The 23,211-nt window shown below is 39.8% G+C and overlaps 1 protein-coding gene across 2 annotated transcripts; it reads right to left on the bottom strand.

Moving 5' to 3' along the window:
• Positions 1 to 7,815: 7,815 nt before the first annotated feature.
• LOC124714460 (mpv17-like protein) lies at positions 7,816 to 23,002 on the bottom strand. Of its 2 annotated transcripts, none has more exons than XM_047243023.1 (4): positions 22,702 to 23,002; positions 22,262 to 22,543; positions 10,754 to 10,885; positions 7,816 to 8,715 (listed from the first exon to the last, which is right to left on the bottom strand). In XM_047243023.1, the coding sequence occupies exons 2-4, from the start codon at positions 22,517 to 22,519 to the stop codon at positions 8,548 to 8,550; spliced, it is 558 nt and encodes a 185-aa protein (XP_047098979.1). In that variant the 5' UTR covers positions 22,520 to 22,543; positions 22,702 to 23,002; the 3' UTR covers positions 7,816 to 8,547. The 2 variants fall into 2 exon arrangements, with proteins under 2 accessions (XP_047098979.1, XP_047098978.1); XM_047243022.1 differs by having other exon boundaries at positions 22,262 to 22,581; positions 22,702 to 23,001.
• Between the last annotated feature and the right edge of the window lie 209 nt (positions 23,003 to 23,211).

The following is a 23,211-nucleotide window of genomic DNA, read 5'->3' as shown; positions in this document are numbered from 1 at the left end:
GCATTCTTCTGAAGCACTACATCTCAAATCCTTCAATTCTTTTCTGTTCAGTTTTCTCACTATCCATAATTCACTACCATGCAATTCTGTCCTCCAAATGTACATTTTCATGAATTTCTTCCTCAAATTAAGACCTACATTTGATACCAGTAGACTTCTCCTGGCCAGGAATCCTGTAAATCTTCTACACGTTCAATGAGGATAGCAATGTCACAAGCTAATCTTATCATCAATATCCTTTGCCCTGAATGTTAATCCCAGTCCTAAGCCTTTCTTTTATTTCCGTAATTGTTTCTTCCATGTAGAAACTGAACAGACTGCATCCCTGTCTTACACCTTTTAGACTGGTCATTCTTGGTCTCCCACTCTTGTGTATTATCTGTCTTTCCCTATAACTACCTCCCATTTTTTCTAAGAATTTCGAACATCTTGCACCATTCTACATTGTTGAATGGTTTTTCTAAGTCAACAAAGCCTATGCATGTGTCTTGATTTTTCTTCAGTCTTGCTTCCATTATCAAGCGCAACATCAGAACTGCGCCTCTGGTGCCTTTATCTTTCCTAAAGCTAAACTGATTGTCATCTAACAGATCCTCAATTTTCGGCATAGTACTCTTGTCAGCAGCTTGAGTGAGCGGTTAAGCTGTTTGTGCGATAGTTCTTGCACTTATCTGGCCTTGCTACCTTCAGAATTGAATGGGTGATACTTTTGAAACAGTCTGATTGAATGTCGCCAGTCTCATATGTTCTATAAACCAACTGGAGTAGTTGTTAGACTGTTTTGACTTTTCTATATGCTAAATCAGTCCTCTCGATGACCATTTCTTTTTTGATTTCTTCACACCTTTCCCGCAGCCATTTTGCTTTGGATTCACCTGCACTTTCTATTTATTCCATTCCTAACATAGTTATGTTGCTGTACTCCTGTCTTTCTCTGAACATTTTTGTATTTCCTACTTTTGTCTATCAGTGGAAGTATTTCTTCCGTTACTCAAGGTTTCTTTGCAGTTACCTTCCTTGTACCTATGTTTGTCCATCCAGAATTTGATTTCCCTTTTTATAGGTAACTGCCTACTCTCATATTCCTTTTGCAATATCCATACACTTAGCAAACATCAAATGTATCTCATGATTCCTTAGTACTTCTATATTCCTCTTCCTTTCACATCACTGATTCTTCCAACTTTACTCCGTATGGCAAGAGAAGAGGTCTGACAGCTGGCAGTGCAGTTGCCAGTAGTCAACATGTAAGTTCTGTGGACCAGAAACTGGTGAGGCGGGGCAAGGGGCGACAGACCTTCCACTCCCACAGACAAAGCTTAACAATGCCACACGATTCATTGCAGCATTATCGTTGGCTGCATTCCAATGAGTGACTTGTTCCGTAATCAAATACTTTTTCTCATAGATTTTTGACATTAACAAGCTACAGCACAATGCACAAATGTTACATGTAAAATATCAAATGAAGTCATTACCTGTATTTTTTGTGCAGCAGAATGGAAACACCAAGGCTTCATTGTCTGAATGACCATCTCTCATCACAGGATAGCAATGTCACAAGCTAATTTTATCATCAATATCCTTTGCCCCTGAATGTTAATCCCAGTCCTAAACCTTTGTTTTATTTCCGTAATTGTTTCTTCCATGTAGAAACTGAATAGACTGCATCCCTGTCTTACACCTTTTAGACTTGGTATCTTTACTGTTGCTGTTCTCATTGGTTTTTATTTTTATTGGTTTGTGGGGCGCTTGTTCTCATTGCCTGATAGAGAAATTATGGGTTCTTCTCTTATGCCTTCTGTGTTTGTTCTTGTAATCTCTTTCCATACATGGTTCACAAAGTTCTTCCAATTTTCTGGGGTTACTTGTACGACAGTCTCATTTACCTTTGTCTCACAACATAAAGATTTTATTTCACCCTGTGACATCTGCTTTTATTTGAGCCCAGACAAGTTTGCTGGCATTGTAATGGCAGTGGTATGGTGGAAGACATACAACTTCGTGGCCATGGTTCTCTGATAATGTATCAATTGCATACTGCACCTTCTGTGGCTTGCATAGTTTCATCAAATCCAACAGTTCTGCTTTACGCATTTTTTGTTCAAAGCCTCTTTTACTATCTTTCAAACAGCTGACTACTTTGCCTCTCCTTGCAGCAGCTACTGGTGCCTTATTAAATTGAGCAGAATGGTATGGCACATTGTCCATTACAAAAACACTAGAACTGACATTTGGTACCAAACGAGAAATTAACCACCCTTTAAATGTGTCTGCATTCATTTTCCCGTGGTAAAAAAAAACTGAATCTTCATCATCATCATCATCATCATCATAGCACCAGGCACAAAACCATTCATAGAGTCAGCTTGACGAATAGTTAGTCACCCTTCCTTACCAGTTGGCACACTCATAGTTCCTTGGTGTGTGTCGTCTGTTCACACGATGGATCATGCATAATGCACGTTGATCCATGTTTCGTCAACCCACATTATATTCTCCAGATTCACTGCTACCAACTCAAGCAGAAAACATCTTCATGCCACAATGTCTCAGCATTCTATTAGTACCTTCCTTCCTTCGAACTTTTCCCATTGGAAGTCAATGCCCCCCTCCCCCCTGTCCAAGCACTTTTCTTACACACACAATGGAGAGACTTGTCAGTCTGACCATGAACAAACCACCGTCCAACAGTGATGCCATCAACTTTTTAAGTGTCAGGTACTCCTCCTTGCTTTAGCATGTGTATGTAGTTGCCTGATAGCACTTTCTTCAAAGTTCTCTGTTTCAGTCACATAACACAATCTCTTCCTTGTCTTTCCAGATGTCACAATAACAGGGCTCCCAGCTGAACTGGTAGCCTCTTCATCATTTGTGACTCTCTTCACTGTGGCTGTAGAGGTGGTCAATGCTTCTGCTGCTCTGTCAGTCCCTTACTAACTATATCATCGCTTTCAAAGTAAACATGCAATTTGTTTATAAATTTGCAAGCTTGCAGTTTTCAGCTTAGTTCCTTTTGCAAAAGTCCTCTTCTCTGCACTGTGTGAAGCCATTTTGCACATACACGTCAAGTGGACTGCACATGTACACTCATAAACCGGAACGAAGCACTGGCACCACTGACAAAGCAGGGGTGCCTAGCACTACAGCAACACAGGGGCATTGTTATGGTAATATAAACCAAATCTCATGTTCTGAATGGCTGTTGTGGAGATGCAAAGCATGTGCGCCAAGGCCACTTCAACTGTCGAGAGCTCTTCTCTCGCTGTATGGAGTACGGACTCTTAAAATTCAGTCTATTGTTCATCATTGATAAATAGTGACCTGGACTATATCAGAACCTTAGCACACCTTACCATTGAATATCTAGTTTTGGAATCTGTGTGTGACCTTGATGTAATCCACCTAGAATCTTCCCATGTCTGAGTCTTATCCAAGTATACCTTGTCCTCTTGATTCTTGGATAGATTATTCATTGTTAGCACACTCTCTCTGTCTCCATCTTCTGCTTCTGACATTGACATGCATACTTGAATGATTGCTGTCAGCATTTGTTTGTTGTCAAACCTGACGAGAACAACCCTTTCACAGAACTGTTTACAGTAGCTCACACTCTCCCCTATTTCCTATTCCTAAAGAGTCCTCCTCCAGTTACATAATTTTCAGCTGCTGCTGATATTATCCTATAATTGTCTCATCAGAAATCTTTATCTTCCCTCCATTTCACTGCATTGAGTCCCACTATTCTAGATTGAGGCTTTGAATTTCCTTTTTCAGATCATCTAGCTTTCCTACTACTTTCAAACTTCTGACATTTCATGTTCCAAGTCACAGAATGTTCTCTCTCCATTGGTTAGTCCATCTTTTCCTCATAATCAGCACCCCCTCGGCAGTCCCTTCCCGGAGATCCAAAAAGTGGACTAATCTGGAATCTTTTGCGGAAGAAGAGATCATCATGACATTTTTTACAATTACAGGCTACATGTCCTATGGAAAGACATTGTATGTCTTTAATGCAATGGTTTCCATTGTCTTTTGTATCCTCATGCTGTTGATCAATGCTGATTCTTCTTCTGTCTTTTAGAGGCAGTTTCCTATCCCCAGGGAAAGATAGTGCCCTGAACCTCTGTCTGGTCCTCCCCCGTCTCTGATACGGCTGGCAGAATGAGGGTGACTTCCCAAGCCACACCCACATGGCCGTGCTGCACAGAACCAAAGAAAGAGATTCAGTATACCATGGCACGGCCAGTATGGATATCAAACTGAGTTGCTCTGTGCAACAACAAACAAGTTCTGCGCAGTTTCAGTGCATCAAAGGAAATAGTTCTTACTTGTGCACTGAGTTTTGACTGTATTTCTAGTTTTCCATTTTGATTGTTAGTGCATGCATTCTGTGGAACACTGCTGCCTATCTATGAACACATTGCTACATCCTGCCCTGATCTACATTGTGTGTTCATGTACGGCACAGCTGGTGTGGGCACAACTTTATGTTGGAAGTCATTGGCCACCATTGCTGATGATTTTCATTCAAAATTTAAGCAGTGACTGGATTCTAATCCAGGATGTTTTGATTGCTAGTCAAAAATGCTACCCCTAGACTGCGGGTTAACTTTATCAATGTGCTATGTGTCATTTCGAAAGAAGTTGGGTCAAGCACTTTGAGGAGGGGAAAAAACGACCAGCGCTGTGCTTAATCTGTTGATTAACTTCATTATAATTAGCTGTGGTGGTTTCAGGGTATTCATTGCACTTGCTGAATGGTGCATTATACAACTATCTTATCTCCAACAAAGCTGCTGTGACTGTCTAATTTGCTGTTGAACCTATGTGCATTGCTGATCATTACCAACTGGGCAATGCCTTACAGGCTGCTGATTAGAAAGGGAAGTTGAAAATATTTCGTACTGCACACTTGATTGTGTGTCGATGGGATATCTCTCACTTCATAGCAGAGGAGCCTTCTAGGTTTGAACATTTCTGATGAACAAAGACAAAAAGAATACATAGCAGACCATTTTCTCACAGAAAAGTACCCTTCAGTTGTACACACTGGTAACAGATGCCACCATTTCATAAATTTTTCCATACTGATCTCCACATTAAAATTTTATTTTACACGAAGAATCATTGAAATATATAATGATTATCTCAGTTTAGTTGAATTTTGCAAAAACATGTTGCCATGTGAAGAGAGCAAGGAGAGCCACCCTACAGAACAGCTCAACTGAAAGAGTAAACCTTAATCGATACCCATTGTTCTGTTGTTACAGATTTGGATCATTCCATATCACTTCTTTTCATCATTTGAAAACTCATGATGGACAATAAATAATATTAAAAGGTGGAGGTTTGTTCGCATATAATTGATTTTGTTAAAAACTTTTGGCATAGCACTCATCACTCATCAGAGGGAAATTACTGTACAGGTTCTCATGTGTAACACACCACTAACTTACCTATGAAGATGGATAGGCACAGTGAGTGCATACTACTAAAATAATGTGTTTTGTTGCACAGCACACAGTATAACATCAGTGATCTCCATGGCTGCTTCACAATGCAAGTGATTTTGTTCTACCACATGGTTTCCATTTACAACTTCTACACTATTGTCATCTAATTCTTTCTCCACCCCATCTTTGACAAAAGTGCTATCATGCAACATACACACACACACACACACACACACACACACACACACACACACACACACACATACTATAGCAGTAAGGAGTATCAGACACTTAAAAAGTGGTTTGTTCATGGACAGAATGAGAAGTCTCTCCATTTCGTTTTAATTGGATTCCAACAGAAAAAGTTTTCCGGAAGAAATTGTGGCATGGAGATGTTTCCTGCAGCAGTGAATTACTCATTACTCATTTGCTACCAAATATCAGTTCTGGTACACATGATACAATGTAGAAATAGAGTCCATGAATGGTTGTAACAACGAGCTGTTTATAGTGTCCAGTTTACGTTCTTGTGCACAATCATAGAGAGTTTCTTTCAGCACTGCTCTATCTAGAGGATATTTCCACAGTAGGAAGTGGTCACGAATGTAGATCACTCTCCACTTTCCACGAAGCAGTGTGGGACAGGTATGGAGAGCATACTGAAAAACTGATAACACGAAGCCAGTGCTGAAGCACATGGTCTGATTCACATTCAAACAAAACTAACCGAACAAGAGGCAATCAACAACTTGACCTTGGATTACATGACAGCAGACACTACCCCCCTCCCCCCCCCCCCCCCCCAAGAAGAAAAAGGTGGAGGAGTTGTGCACTATGGCTAGACTCACTTGGTTGATTAGATTATAGGGAAGCAGATACAGGAAACATACACTATAACAGTAACAGTTTGTAGGCTGTTGTCGAGAGGCAGAGGCAAAGAGTGGAATGCATAATTTATGAAGATGACTACTATTATTACACCACTCCCCTCACAATTTGAAACATTTTTCTTGTAAACACAACATACACTTGCGATTTGTAGTAGAAGTTTCACTTCTATGGCATGTCCTGAACCCAATACATTCTAAAAGCAAACAGTGTTATTGGTAAGTTTTTTTATTTTCCTCATCTTCAAAATCTGATAATATCTTTTTAAATTTTCTCCTGAATATTCTTTTCATGCAGAGAAACTTTAGTGATTTCCAGAATAGCATTTTCCCCTTTGCAGTTCACATAGAACAATAACTGAACAACAGTTCTCTTTATGTGCACCTCGGCCACACAATCCGCGTGCTGTCTGTACATTGTACGCTGTGGTGATGTGTAAAATATATTGACACTAAGCAGAGCAACATTAGAGATATGATCTCAACTTCAGGCAGATGAAGCCAAGTGCTGCATACTCAGGCAACAATGCACAAAAAAACAACTGTCTTACCTAACTCACCACCTACCTGCTTCATTACATTTGGGCTTCTGTCATGCCATCATCTTCCCACTCCTCCTCTTTCTGACATCCAAATGCATTATGTATCCACATATGACACCTTGTTAGAACTTAAGGGCATTGTTCATTTCAAATCACAATTTGATACTCATTCAATACCTCTGTTGTCAAACTGTTTAGCTTGGTATAGTGCAACCGTTACCCTATCTTGGCTGTCTTATCTGAAGCCCTTTCATGTTCAGCGGGTGTTACCTGTCCCAAACAGTACAGCCCTCCCATTTAGCATGTTGAATTGGATGTCACGGTGTTTCCATGAGCAGCTGGAAATATAATGCTTAATCCTGACAGAGCCCTACTTATCTATACAAGCCTTATACAACTGTTGTGTGGCAAGTTCCCCATAGGTTGTCCATTTAAGACTTATAACCCAATAGCTATACACCCCTTCTTTGAACCCGAGTTTTTAAACCATTCTCACTACCTGGGTGGTTAAAATACCTGTGATATAGGGCATTCCAAAACTGCACAATGAAGAAGCTGCTGAAGCACATACAAGCCTATAGTTCCAGAAAGCTGGTGGCACTCCCTGCCTCTGCCACCTTGGGTCACTAAATTGAACTCTGTTACAACTGATCTTCCGAAGTTGTTAAACTACTGGCACAATATAGATGAAACGTGGCTTACTGAATGCCGTAGGTGTGGAAGTATTACCCTACACATGTGTCTCTCCAGTTGTCATCCCTGGGTGAGCTTCCTGCTGCAACCATGAATAGTCTTATGGCAGCAATGTGCCGCTATGATATACTCAAAATTTGTCAGCAGAATCTGTTATCACGGGAATATATTTACAGTAATTGTAGAAGTGATGGAAATAGCAGTTCATGGGTAATAATAATAATAAAATAATAATAATTACAGTCGCTGTAATCAACAAATGTATTTGTGCTAATGTATGTCAAAATTTTTTAATACTGGTGACACTTATTCAATGAGATTTCTTTGAATACTTCAAAACAGGCAATATCAGCATTGCAAGGAACAGTATAACTTCATTCAAGTTGTAAACAACATATTGACTGTGCTACATGAAACTGATACCAAAGGACAACAATCCATGTTGTTAAAATATAGGTAGTGGCTACAGATTTATTTCTAAATAATGATATTAAACACACACACACACACACACACACACACAATTGGTAATAAAATTAATAATACAGTAATATCAGATATCTGAACATAATTCTGTTGTCACCACTACATATTGCTGGATTTAACAATTAGGGTTTTAAGCAATTATTTACTAAGTTCAAAAATTGTTAGAGTCAACTTCAGGTAAATTTTTCCCCAATAAATACACACTATTTTAGTTTTCTTCTTACTAACATACATGTAACTGCTTATGAATTCCATCATACAGAAACAAACAATAGCTATCACTAGCTATTTGTATTTTGAGTGATGTTAAAAAAAGAGAATTACCTGTCACCATTTGGAAATTTTTTATCAGGTAAAACAATATAACAGCAATCTCTTGCAATGTTATTTTTGTTTTATGAGAAATTTATCAGGAATGTTTCATACACATATATTACAAGCTGATAATAATTATAAATACTATTTTGTTGTGGCTAGAAAACATTATAGTGGTGTTTTCAGTTGAAGAAGACGTTTTGCTTCCAATTCTTTCATGAATGCCAAGAAGTTGGTCCATAGAAAACTGCATAAACTTATGAAAGGAACTCTGTTTCTTTCAGGCACAAATGTATAGTTGACGGTTGCAGCAACAGGCCAGATGAGAACTCCATACTGTAATCATGACATAATATATTTTTCCCTATAATGTCTCGAGGAAAATTCAATAATAATATATTTTTTGTTTATTGAACAGAAATAAAAATGCTGACAAATGAATTATGCACATATGACTGTAGAAAAAAGGCACTCTACTCTACATATGCTGAAAAACATGCCAATTAGTTTACTAAAAGGAACATTCAATGTCCAAGCTTCTAACAGATTTTGTCGTAAGGGCGAAGTCAGGTTCCAAAACACTTTTCCACAGAAAATACCATGTATCAATTCACCGAACACACAATACAATGCTTCAATGACATTAAATTCTATATCATAATGTGATTTAATTAGTAATATGTTTACTTCACATGCAGTCATTAAGGAGGAGGTTTTCATGGTGAGCAAAGACTTGTTCAAAACAGTACTTCAGTGACTGAGTAAAAATTACAGCCACTGTTCCATTAAGATTAAAACTGAGTTCACTGCTAATTCTGTTATACAGAAATAAGTTCCACTGCATGATTATAATTCATAAATAATTCTCTTTGCTTATGATGCAGTAATTATCACACCAACCAGAGGCACAACATCCTCTACTTGAGGCTGCTTTGCTTAAGGACTGGTAACTGAAAAGTTCACTGAAACTATTGTTCAGTTTCTTGAAAATAGTAACTATTTTTAAAAAAATGCACATTCATTCCAGTCAGTGCACTACACAATTCAAACTTCTATTACCAGTAGACCACAAAGAACTTAAATACAGATGACAAATTTGCAATTCTGTAGTTGTACACATTGAAATTTTATTGGAAATCCAACAAGCTTAGTTTCAATAAGTTTTGTTCTGTGTGTGCTAATGTTGCTGTCAGAATGTTTATTTACTTTGTGTATTTTCATTAATGTCACGTGGAGAAATCTGAGGCATAACAGACTAGGCTTGTGTTGGGTGAGATGAATAATGAAGGGGGGGTGTGAGTGATAGCTATGGAGGGAAGCAAAAAGGTGACAGTATAGCAAGTGGCACAGGTGAGGGCTCTTTTGCAGAAGGCAAAATCGAGTGTGTTACACAATCGTAATAGTATGATAGAGGAGGAGCAAGTATGGTTAAAGAGAGGAAAAGGAAAGGTGCAGAGAAAACAGTGAATAGATCAAATTACCTAGAGTCAATTGTGGAGTATGTGGAGGGCAGAAGCTAGTAGATATGGAAGCCAGGGAGCTGTGGGCTATAAATGTGTGTTGTAAGAACAGTTTCCTTTAATTGCTCAAATGAGAAATTGCTGTTTGATGGTGGGAGGAGTCAGATTACACAGGATGTGAAACAACCATTAAAATAGAGCATTTTGTGGTGTGAGAAGTGAACTTTGCTCTAGGTCAGTTTGGTGGCAGCCAGCTGATTAGTGGATACCTCACATGACAACTGAGCAGAGGTTGCAGCACAGTGCTATCACTGTGTTTAAGCCTCTAGGAAGGACATTGTCCAAAAGCTGAGTCATGAGTTAAATTTTGTCGATGAGATAATATACTGTTTAAAGCCACAACTATACTGAGTGTGGTTTGTAACAATGACTCCTGTCATTGTTTGTATTTTGTACTCTACCCATGACTTCCTAATGTCGTTCTATAGTTATTCTTTAACAGGATGGAAATTAGGGATCTCACATCAAGTGCAGATGGTGTGAGTTTTCAGTAATGTCTTAATGATAGTGCAAGATGTGTTATTCATAGCTGATATACTTCCTATTCAAATATGGTATGTGATGTAATGATCATGAATAAATTTATTTCAGATGTTTCCCATCTGTTTCAGAAAAACTAACCTGACACTAAAAGTCTTTTAGTCGATTAATTCGTGGTACTTCAATTGCAGTAACCAATATGGGGGGGGGGAGGGGAAGACTAAAATGAAGCATGCAGAAAAAGGAAGCATGTCATTCTGTGTAGCATTGTCTTTCAATATGTGTTCTTTTTGGCGTCTGCAGAAAAACAATCCCTCTTAATCAGTTAGTAACAATAGAAACTCAAATGTGAAACCATTTTGTTGGAAATTTACCTTGTATGTTGGAACAAATTTTGTTTGAACTTCAAATGCAGCTTCTTTCATTGATTTTCCTTCAAGAAGGCTCATACCATAGAAGAAACAAATACAAGCTGCAGGTCCATAAGAAAACTGTTCAACTACTGCCTGTGAAAAAGAAAGCAAGATATTTAGTGACAAGTCAGTAATATGTGTTGCTGTTTGTATATAGAATTACTTTCACCAGCATCATTCACTTTAGGGGGAAACCCAGTGCTCTTGAATAAATAGTAGAATATAATGGGAATTTATTACTCTGATGGCTCGCTCTTGTGTGCACACAGATATACACTCCTGGAAATGGAAAAAAGAACACATTGACACCGGTGTGTCAGACCCACCATACTTGCTCCGGACACTGCGAGAGGGCTGTACAAGCAATGATCACACGCACGGCACAGCGGACACACCAGGAACCGCGGTGTTGGCCGTCAAATGGCGCTAGCTGCGCAGCATTTGTGCACCGCCGCCGTCGGTGTCAGCCAGTTTGCCGTGGCATACGGAGCTCCATTGCAGTCTTTAACACTGGTAGCATGCCGTGGCAGCGTGGACGTGAACCGTATGTGCAGTTGACGGACTTTGAGCGAGGGCGTATAGTGGGCATGCGGGAGGCCAGGTGGACATACCGCCGAATTGCTCAACACGTGGGGCGTGAGGTCTCCACAGTACATCGATGTTGTCGCCAGTGGTCGGCGGAAGGTGCACATGCCCGTCGACCTGGGACCGGACCGCAGCGACGCACGGATGCACGCCAAGACCGTAGGATCCTACGCAGTGCCGTAGGGGACCGCACCGCCACTTCCCAGCAAATTAGGGACACTGTTGCTCCTGGGGTATCGGCGAGGACCATTCGCAACCGTCTCCATGAAGCTGGGCTACGGTCCCGCACACTGTTAGGCCGTCTTCCGCTCACGCCCCAACATCGTGCAGCCCGCCTCCAGTGGTGTCGCGACAGGCGTGAATGGAGGGACAAATGGAGACGTGTCGTCTTCAGCGATGAGAGTCGCTTCTGCCTTGGTGCCAATGATGGTCGTATGCGTGTTTGGCGCCGTGCAGGTGAGCGCCACAATCAGGACTGCATACGACCGAGGCACACAGGGCCAACACCCGGCATCATGGTGTGGGGAGCAATCTCCTACACTGGCCGTACACCACTGGTGATCGTCGAGGGGACACTGAATAGTGCGCGGTACATCCAAACCGTCATCGAACCCATCGTTCTACCATTCCTAGACCGGCAAGGGAACTTGCTGTTCCAACAGGACAATGCACGTCCGCATGTATCCCGTGCCACCCAACGTGCTCTAGAAGGTGTAAGTCAACTACCCTGGCCAGCAAGATCTCCGGATCTGTCCCCCATTGATCATGTTTGGGACTGGATGAAGCGTCGTCTCACACGGTCTGCATGTCCAGCACGAACGCTGGTCCAACTGAGGCGCCAGGTGGAAATGGCATGGCAAGCCGTTCCACAGGACTACATCCAGCATCTCTACGATCGTCTCCATGGGAGAATAGCAGCCTGCATTGCTGCGAAAGGATGATATACACTGTACTAGTGCCGACATTGTGCATGCTCTGTTGCCTGTGTCTATGTGCCTGTGGTTCTGTCAGTGTGATCATGTGATGTATCTGACCCCAGGAATGTGTCAAAGTTTCCCCTTCCTGGGACAATGAATTCACGGTGTTCTTATTTCAATTTCCAGGAGTGTACATCAGGCATAGGATGTGAATGTTGCAAGTGCAAACTGTTTGTCCCACAATGAATGAATGTAGCAGTTCCTTTTGAATGAGTCTTTGTCAGCCACAAAGCCCATGAGGGACCATATCTGTAGGGATGGCAGGGAGATAATTCAGAGATGTTTGAAAAATGGGCTGTGCTAAATTACAGACTAACATTGCCCTTTTTTTAATCTAAAATTATTACTTGTGAATGCACAATGGTTTTCCCACCCTATGCTACCACTGGACATAAGTGTGAAAAGATGATACAGTTGTTCTGCTTTGCCCAGTGATGCCACTACTGTGACTAAACAGAGGTTGTAGTAACCCTTATCAGTAGACAGCTATAAGTCTACATAGGGTGGAATGAGAGTTTGTTGCGTGTTCGAGTGGTCTGCCTATAAATGTGCCAGAAAGTATTTTCATATACACACTGCACATTCTGTAGGTATATTTATGATCCCAGTGAAAACCCTTGTTTTCTGAATTTTGTAGGCTATTTCAAAGTTTTTGATGTTTTTTAAAGTATCAACAACAAGAAAATCCCTACACAAAAGCCCTGTGTTCCTGTTGTGGTCCCCAAAACTTTTGTAGGTACAATAGTGTGATTCTATGATATTGTCATATTGATTGGTAGCATCACTAGTCAAAGCTGACAGGTTGTTTTATTGGTCAACATATCTGAATAAAAATGTGCAAAGTAAACAAGTTTCCCATCTCAGTGACAGGGAGTGTCAATGTTATTCTTATAATAAACATAAGAGCATTCAGTTCCTGTATCAGATCCTGAATGATTTTTCTGAAAGAGCTTCTCTTATCACTTCAGCCATAAAATTTTAAACATGTATGAATTCACCAAGTATTTAAACATCACATCACAAAATTACAGTTCTGTATTTGTCATTAATAAATTATGGCTAACTTTTACATTGCTCAAGGTGAGGAAGGGGTCGTACTAAGACTAATGCGAACACTAGACTAGCAGTAATATTAGGCAATATATTGGTGGTTGGCTCCAGACAGCACATCAATATTCACAATATTGGTGTCAAACCTAGAATGTGCAAAACATGCGAGGATACAGCCACTAGCTGTTATTTGGCTCTTGGGCTGGTTTTGTGCTCATCAGGAAAAGAGGAAGCATAGAGGGATGAAGAAAAGATATAAGATGAGAGAAAGATTGGCACATGAAAATTTACTATGTGACTTGAGGATTAGAGAGCCAAATAATTATTGGAACTTTCTGAGACTGGATATTCACTCATTTGATTTACTATTGGAAATGGTTACATCTATAATTGTCATTAAATCTACACAATACTTATTTGGATCCAATTTTAAAACCAAATGCACACATTTTTTATTTAATTTTCGATAAAAATTTGTGTGTCCCTCAAGGCATCAAAGTATGAAAGTGTTGTCTCAAGTAACTTTTCAGCAGCAGCTCTGCTTATTGACGCATTCTTAATTCTTTCCAGCACTTTCCTATAATTTGTCCAGAATGAATTTCATTTCTTTACTAATTAAAGCTTACCTGCTTCTGTGTATATTTCTCTATATTTTGATAACTGTTTGTACTGATCTGTTTTCTTTTGCCAGTTACTATACTCATTTCATTTGATAAACCATAGGGCTGGAAAACCCCTCTACGCTTCCAACAACTCTTAAATGAAGGTGTATTCTGCTGATGTCAAAGCCATTTTCCTTCACAATGCATCATGCAAAATCAACAGTTTTCCATATGAGACCGACTCACAAAGATATACAATATTGGGCAGAGGCTATACACTCTTAAGCTGTTTGCGAAATACAATCTAATTTTACTAGATTCATCAACATACTGCACAATACACTGTGAAACTTTCAATATTACTGACAGTCTTGGGGCAGTTAAATATTTTAAATTTCCACTAGATGCTACTGTAGTAATTGGAAAGTATCATTTCCACTGACACTTCAGTGTCCAGCAACCCCTCTCTTTCAGAAAAGAAAAACATTATACCACAAGTGATTCTGAAGTGTATACATAATATTTTATGGCTATATACAAGATTAAACTGTAGACACGAAGTATGTACACATGAAATCAAACTGGCTTGAGTGCACTTACAGCATTCCTGTCTCTTGCATTACATGCTGATGTTGGCAATTCGTTGACATTGTTCTTAGTCAATGGGTGATACCATATGGTAGCCAACTGATCACATTTGTTTTCGGTATGAATGGAAGAAAACTAGATGTGCTGACAGACTGATCTGCAGTGCAGCACGAGGCCTAGGCTAGACTGGACTGTGACAGTTACCTTGTAAGTTGATGAGGTTAACAAGTCTCAGCACGTGATATATGTTTGTCATTGCAACAACCAACTTGGTCTTACTTCCAATTTTGTCGAAATCTCCAATTATGTTAAATTTTAACCTATTAAAACAAAATAAAGTTTTCTTTCTTTTGTTTGTGTCTATCAACAACTCAATGTTTTCGTTTTTCCATGAGAGAACTCCTTTAACCCAAAAGTATTTGCATTCTGCAAGAACTTTCCTACAGCAAATTGCAGGTAACTTTATTTGCGAAGCATAGGAAACTCTGAATGGGCACTCTGACTGGCTACCAACAACCATTCACAAATCGCCTTATTCAGTTCCCATCATTCAACATGCAAGTTGTTACCTACATTGGAATGCATTGCAACAGCTGCAATTTTATTAATATTGTTCACCTTCACACAAACTACAAAGTATTTTATAAAAAAAATAAGTTCTATAAGAGATAGCAGATACATCAATAGATTAAACAATCTGAATACATTAAATAGGGAAAATGTGATAGAATTGTATCTTGTATATGTTATAATAAACAAGGGTCTAGTGTAGCAGGGGATACAACCCGTCGGCTTTGAACAATGACGTCATTCCTTAGTCGTAGATAGTAATGTCTTCACTTCGAGGCATAGATAATAAAGCAGTTCTGTGTTCTAATAAGCACTATCATTAAAATAATTGAATGTGAATCTAAAAGCGATCGTTTATCTATATTTCACTATTTTACCATATTTCAGTTTCTTATTCCACCAATATGCTTCAGTAGCTGATAAGTGTTTTTTGGCTTTTTTTTTAAAAAAAATCTCACGAGATAGAATAAACTGATCCTACTTCATTAAGCAATCAATAAAAAAACTAAACTAAAACATAACAGCTTTCAAAAAACACTTATCAGCTACTGAAGGGAGCTACAACACTAAGAAGAATCGCTTCTCGGCTTTTGACAAGATCAATGTTTATCTCTCTCGTATTCCTTTGTTTCTCAACATTCTCCTCAGCTCTTTCATCTTTGTAATACATGCTCTCTGGCGACTTGTGACGTCATTGTTCAAAGCCGACGGGTTGTATCCCCTGCTACACTAGACCCATGAACAAAATATTAGCACAGGTTTACAACGCCTGCAGAATACACACCATAAACAGAAATCCAATTTTTCTCGTGAACTCGTGTTGCTCTGACTATGTTAGACACAATCACATTTTATGATATGATCACAATCAGTTTCATCCTACAATGGCCATTTCAAATGCTACAGTAGCCAACATGAGAAACGTCCATATTAAGGGAAGCGTTCAATCCCACCTGTCTGCTTCGACTCACAACATAAGTGTGTTGTGTGACGTCATTATGGTGCTGTGTTTTTGAGCCAGGTCGTGTTTGTATATGGCGTGTTGCTGTATTTCATCACACGCTCTTGCCGTGGGTGTTCATTTTCAAGTTGTTTGTTCTATGTGTAGTATTTGGTCATTTGACTTTGTGTAATGATTGTGTGAAGCTGTGGTTGGAAGAATTTGCCTTGTCACCAGGGAGTTATGTCGATTTATTGTTTTGGTGGAGCACATGAGTGTTTGTTAATTATGATTAGTGTTGTGTGTGTGTGTAAGACCACTTCAGGGGCATAGAAGGGGTGTCTGGCAAACCTAGCTCTATTTGTCGGTGATTGTGGCTGGCAAATGCATCATGTATGGTTTGTTTGTTTTGGTGTATAGTTTATTTTTGTTTGTATTTTAATTTTAATCATGTAAATCTGGGCGTTTTGGATTTTTGATTTGTGTGTTGGCTTTTGGGATCATTGTCCTCTTTTGACCTATATAGGTGAAGGGACTTTTATGATACAGTGTTTTGGAGCTGGATGTGTATTTCTTTTTCTTTCTCTCTCTCTCTCTCCCCCCTTCTTCTTCTTCTTCTTCTTCTTTTTTTTTTTTTGGGGGGGGGGGGGGGGGGGGGAAGACTTCATTTGAACTGTATAGGTCAAGTGAAATGTAAGATTCCTATGGGTTTCATGTTTTTGGATAACATTTGTTTTCCGATGGTGCTTTTTTTGTATTATTGTCATATATTTAAATCGTTCCCGCCCTAAAACCCTACTTCCCATGGTTGTCCGGTTAGTTTTGTTTCATTGCAGGAGTGAAACATACTCACATCTTTTTATTCATGCTTGTCTGCAGTGATGTTATACTTGCCATATTGTGAAGCAGAGGTGTCCCCCATCTTGATGATATCCTGGCTCAAAGGAGATGGGTGGAATCGAACATCACTGTAATGCCAAAACCTGTTACTTAACCCAAAACGAGGACTGTCAGATCATAGTAACAGCAATTAAAACATATGTAGTTCATATTTATTGGTCACGGGTAGAATTTTATGAGCAAAATGTTATTACAACACGGTCCAAAAATTAACCAAACTTGATTTGATTTGATATGGACTGACCCACTAGTTCATTCAGTAAAAGTGATCACTTGTGTCTCATCATCACCATCATCATTTAAGACTGATTATGTCTTTCAGCGTTCAGTCTGGAGCATAGTTCCCCTTATAAAATTTCTCCATGATCCCCTATTCAGTGCTAACATTGGTGCCTTTCCTGATGTTAAGCCTATTACTTCAAAATCATTCTTAACCGAATCCAGGTACCCTCTCCTTGGTCTTCCCCAGCTCCTCCTACCCTCTCCTGCTGAACCCATGAGTCTCTTGGGTAACCTTTGCTTCTCCCATGCGTGTAACATGACCCCACCATCTAAGCCTGTTCGCCCTGACTGCTACATCTATAGAGTTCATTCCCAGTTTTTCTTTGATTTCCTCATTGTGGACACCCTCCTGCCATTGTTCCCATCTACTAGTACCTGCAATCATCCTAGCTACTTTCATATCCGTAACCTCAACCTTATTGATAAGGTAACCTGAATCCTCCCAGCTTTCGCTCCCATACAATAAAGTTGGTCGAAAGGTTGAATGGTGGACAGGTAACTTAGTCTTGGTACTCACTTCCTTTTTTGCAGAAAACAGTAGATCATAGCGCAGCACTCACTGCATTAGCTTTGCTACACCTCGCTTCCAGTTCTTTCACTGTGTTGCCATCCTGTGAGAATAGGCATCCTCAGTACTTGAAACCGTCCACCTGTTCTAACTTTGTTCCTCCTATTTGGCACTCAATCTGTTTATATCTCTTTCCCACTGACATTACTTTCATTTTGGAGATGCTAATCTTCATACCATAGTCCTTACATTTCTGATCTAGCTCTGAAATATTACTTTGCAAACTTTCAATCGAATCTGCCATCACAACTAAGTCATCCGCATACGCGAGACTGCTTATTTTGTGTTCACATATCTTAATCTCACCCAGTCAGTCTATTGTTTTCAACACATGATTCATAAATAACATGAACAACAGTGGAGCCTTATCTTACCCCTGAACCTACTCTGAACCATGAACTCAATTTACCGTCAACTCTAACTGCTGCCTGCCTATCTATGTAAAGACCTTTAATTGCTTGCAAAAGCTTGCCTCCTATTCCATAATCTTGTAGAGCAGACAATAACTTCCTCCTAGGAGTCCAGTCATATGCCTTTTCTAGATCTATAAAGCATAGATGCAATTCCCTGTTCCACTCATAACACTTCTCCATTATTTGCCGTTAGCTAAAGATCTGGTCCTGACAATCTCTAAGAGGCCTAAACCCACACTGATTTTCATCCAGTTTTTCCCCCAACTAATACTCACACTTTCCTTTCAACAATATCTGAGAAAATTTTACCCACAACGCTGATTAAAGAGATACCTCTGTAGTTGTTACAATCTTTTCTGTTTCCATGTTTAAAGATTGGTGTGATTACTGCTTTTGTCCAGTCTGATGGAACCTGTCCCGACTCCCACGCCATTTCAATTATCCTATGTAGCCATTTAAGACCTGACGTTCCACTGTATTTGATGAGTTCCGACTTAATTTCATCCACCCCAGCCGCTTTACTGCACTGCAATCTATTGACCATTCTCCACTTCCTCAAATGTGATCCTATTTCCATCATCATTCCTATCCCATTGTACATCGAAATCTGAAACATTACTGATCGTATTTTCACCTACATTGAGCAACTCTTCAAAATATTCCCTTCATTTGCCCAAGGCATCAACAGGATTCACCAGCAGTTTTCCTGACCTGTCCAAAATACTTGTCATTTCCTTCTTATCTCCCTTTCGAAGACTGCTAATTACACTCCAGAATGATTTTCCAGCAGCTTGACCGAAAGTCTCCAACCTGTTTCCAAAGTTTTCCCAAGATTTATTCTTGGATGCTGAAATTAACTGTTTGGCTTTGTTTCTTTCTTCAATATAACTTTCTCTGTCTACCTGAGTTCTAGTATGTAGCCATTTTTGATATGCCGCCTTTCCTTTTACAGGCTGGCTTGACTGTGTCATTCCACCAAGCTGTTTGCTTCATCCTATCTTTACACACTACTGTTCCAAGACATTCTTTAGCCACTTCTAGTACTGTGTCACTGTACCTTGTCCATTCCTTTTCCAATGACTGTAATTGACTACAGTCAACTAACTGGTACCTTTCTGAGATCACTGTTATATACTTGTGCCTGATTTCCTTATCCTGAAGTTTCTCCACTCTTATCCTCCTACATATGGACCTGACCTAAACTTTCAGCCTCACAATACCAATTTCACTGCAGATTAAATAGAAATCAGTGTCATCGAAGAATCCCCTGAATACACATGTGTCCCTCACAGCCTTCCTGAATTCCTGATCTGTTATTATATAGTCAATGACAGATCTGGTTCCCCTGCCTTCCCAAGTACACCGGTGAATGTTCTTATGTTTAAAAAAGGAGTTTGTGATTACTAAGCCCATACTGGCACAGAAATCCAAGAGTTGTTTCCCGTTCCTGTTGGCCTCCATATCCTTTCCAAATTTACCCATAACCTTTTCATACCCTTCTGTTCGATTTCCAATCCTGGCATTAAAATCACCCATGAGCAGAAAACTGTCCTTGTCCTTTACTCTAACAACTCACTGAGTGTGTCATAAAAACTATCCATATTATCTTGATCTGTCCCTTCACAATGCGAATATACTGACACTATCCTAATTTTCTTGCTAGACACTGTCAAATCTATCCACATCAGTCATTCGTTTACATACCTTATTGCAACTACGCCGGGTTCCATTCATTTCCTGATGTAAAGCCCTACACCCCATTGTGCTATTCCTGCTTTGACTCCTGACAGGTAGACCTTGTAATCTCCCACTTCCTCTTCTTTCTCACCCCTTACCCGAATGTCAGTAACAGCTAGAATGTCCAACCCCATCTTACTTGCAGCCTCTGCCAGCTCTACCTTCTTCCCAGAGTAGCCCCCATAGATATTAATAGCTCCCCCATCTCGTTACCATTCGTTTGCCGAGTCGTATCTTATGAGTCCCTGTTTTGTCAATTAGAGGTGGGACTCCGTCACATCCAAAGGTCCAGGGCATTTTGCTCTGATTGTTGCCAGCATCATCTTTAAAGTACCAGGGAAGCTAGTTGCTAGCCTTACATGACCCGAGTCCCATTGAGTTTTACCCCTTAACGGTTGAGGAACTAACCGGTGGATTTGGTAGTCTTTGCTGTCTAAGCACAAAGGTGACCACGACTCAGATTATGTCTGAGATGCCCAGCCTTATTCCAAAGTAACTGGTATCCCGACTGTCAAGCCCACTTACTTGGCCACTCATATGTTGCCCGTGGTTCATGAACTAGGACATGACAACAGGAACCCACACCATGAACCACTCACTTGTGTCTGCCTATTAAAATTTTGTCTTGAAGGCTCAATTACTGACACTTTCTTTAGAAGACTAATTTGTCACAGCACCAGGCTACCAACAATTTTCTGAGTTGTGTTATGGAAATTAAGACGGTTTGATTATAGGTAAACCTAGTAACTCTTAAAAAGCAATAAAAAATGCTCTAATTGCTCCTCACTGACCTTGTAGCAGGCAAATATGCCAAAGACTCTTCTGGAATGACAGCTAGGAACTAGCATGCCCCAGACACAAAGCTGCAGTATCTAACCTCTTGCACATTTAAGCACTGCACTTCCTTCTCCTTTCCAAATACTTTATCATCTGGCCTACAAGTTCATCTGACAACTGGAGTTCAGCTTGCCTTTCAAACTTCACTAAAAGCCACCTTCCCTTTGATTTCATCTTTCTTTCACAATTTAACACTATTCCAAGCGGCTTTTGCCCATATGAAGGAAGGAACATTAACGCTTAACCTCCCGTCAACAATGAGATAATTAGAGACAGATCGGAAGCTCAGATAGCTTAAGCATGAAGTAAAACTTGCTCTTTCAAAGGACCGTCCTAACATTTGCCTTAAGCAATTTAGGGTAATCGCGGAAAATCTAATGCTTGTACAGGGATTTGAAATAATAATAAATAATAAAGGCAATGTATTTTACGCAGTTGATTCCCGATTTTTTTAAAGGCTAATACCATTTCAGGGGGGGGGCAACAATGCATTTACTCATTTAATACAGAATATCACAATTATACTTACATAATTGGGGTAATTTATTCCTCTGAAAATTTATGTTTGCAGATTGTGATTGTTTAGTTTAGTTGCAAGTCTGGGTACAAGTTACATATCGGACTCTTGTATTTTTCAGTAGAGGGCATACTTATATATAAGGCTTCAGCATCAGTCAATTTGTCACCACAACCACATATTCTGTTTTCACATTTGCTGGCTTTGCCAACTTGTGACCAAATTGTCGTCTTTTCGGGGACTAGTGTAGCAGGGGATACAACCCGTTGGCTTTGGACATTGATGTCACAAGTCGCCAATCGAGAAGCGATTCTCCTTAGTGTTGTAGCTCCCTTCAGTGGCTGATAAGTGTTTTTTGGCTTTAAAAAAAAAAAAAAATCTCACGAGATAGAATAAACAGATCCACTTTATTAAGCAATCAGTAAAAAAACGAAACTGAAACATAACAGCAAAAGCGAAAATGGTAAACTGCTATCTGGTGACTTGTGACGTCATTGTCCAAAGCCGACGGGTTGTATCCCCTGCTGCACTAGACCCTCTTTTCGTATAACCTAGACCTCAGGCTGTGCAACAGAGCATCACAAAAAAGGCTTCAGGGGTGGGGGCAGGCCATAATACCACACTTTAACCCAAATCTGAGGCACTTCCGAATAAAACTTTGAAATGTTCAAGGTTTTGGCCTCAGAGTAACTACCAGAAGTAGGTCTTATGACATGGTACCAACAACTGAATTAATCTTCTTAGAATAATATATTTCTTACCAACATGGGCCTCAACACAAACATCCACACATAAAATCCCCAACTATGTAAAACACCTACTTCATTGGTACCTAGTTGTGAGTACTGGTTATGCAATGGCACAAAAGGGGCTGTTTTATATTGAGGTAATAAAAAAAACTACCTTTGCAAGAGCAGATTTCACAGTCATGCTTGGCCACATTTCTGCTGCCAGTTTCATCCAAGTATGTAAGGTAGGCGCCACGAATAAAGTTCCGAACAAGCCATATCGAAGAACCTGCATGTAGTCGTAGTGTTCCTTGCCCGATATAGTCTGCTGACACAATGATGATGCTGGCCAAATGACAGCATAGGAAGCCATCCCACGAAGAAGAGGATACTTCCGAGAGATGGTCGATAGTTTTCCCACGAACGAATTCATCAGTGATGCTGCACTTCCCAAAACCTACAATTATTTGCAGATTTCATGAATTCTGCCACCAACTAGAAAAAAAAAAAAATAGCACTTTACATATTTGACTTTTACGACCCGTGAAAAGTGAAATATTTCGCTCGCTGTTACAATGTAGCTTGATTCAACAAATACATTTTCCCAGCACTTACTCGTTCCTGTAGTCTTCAACCGTACTTCGGCCTACACATGGTCCGAAATTGACTTCCATTGCAAAATATGAAATTACAAGGCCACTTGCGTAAGGTATGCCTACTTCGGCATCGATTATCTAATGCTATAACGACGTCCAACATCATTATACCCAAAAGGTACAGTTGTCTTCTTGTCGTTGAACTCACAAGATAACTTTATTGCTGCGGTAGCACTTAATTCTTCACATAAACACATATTTCGGCAATCAATTGCATCAAACTTTTTTTTTTTTCCTTCAGCAGAATGAATGCGCGAAAGATAAACCTCGAAACTTTAACATATCTTTGGTAGCTATTATCGAACCTGTATCGACAGCTGTGTTCACTGATCGATTGCGTAAGATAATATTATTACGAACAACAAGACCTTTCTAGAAGTGTTTGCCCCGTTTTCTTTCGTGTGGTTTAAAGTCCCACAGCCGTGTGTCATGTAACTCTACTTCTCCCATGTTTAGTAGATGGCTAGGT

The sequence above is a fragment of the Schistocerca piceifrons genome, chromosome 1 (assembly GCF_021461385.2).
Source record: "Schistocerca piceifrons isolate TAMUIC-IGC-003096 chromosome 1, iqSchPice1.1, whole genome shotgun sequence".
NCBI lineage: Eukaryota > Metazoa > Arthropoda > Insecta > Orthoptera > Acrididae > Schistocerca > Schistocerca piceifrons.
The sequence above is the reverse complement of the archived record's forward strand: the minus strand, read 5'-3'. Positions and strand labels throughout refer to the sequence as shown.

Bases quoted from the DNA above. Each gene is read 5' to 3' on its own strand.
- LOC124714460 (XM_047243023.1), bottom strand. From the start codon at position 22,519: ATGAATTCGTTCGTGGGAAAACTATCGACCATCTCTCGGAAGTATCCT. The intron at 10,886-22,261 runs GTAGTTTTTTTT...TCTTTTTCACAG, and splicing joins TGAAATCTGCTCTTGCAAAG to GCAGTAGTTGAACAGTTTTC. The intron at 8,716-10,753 runs GTAAATTTCCAA...TCATGATTACAG, and splicing joins AATTTGTTCCAACATACAAG to TATGGAGTTCTCATCTGGCC.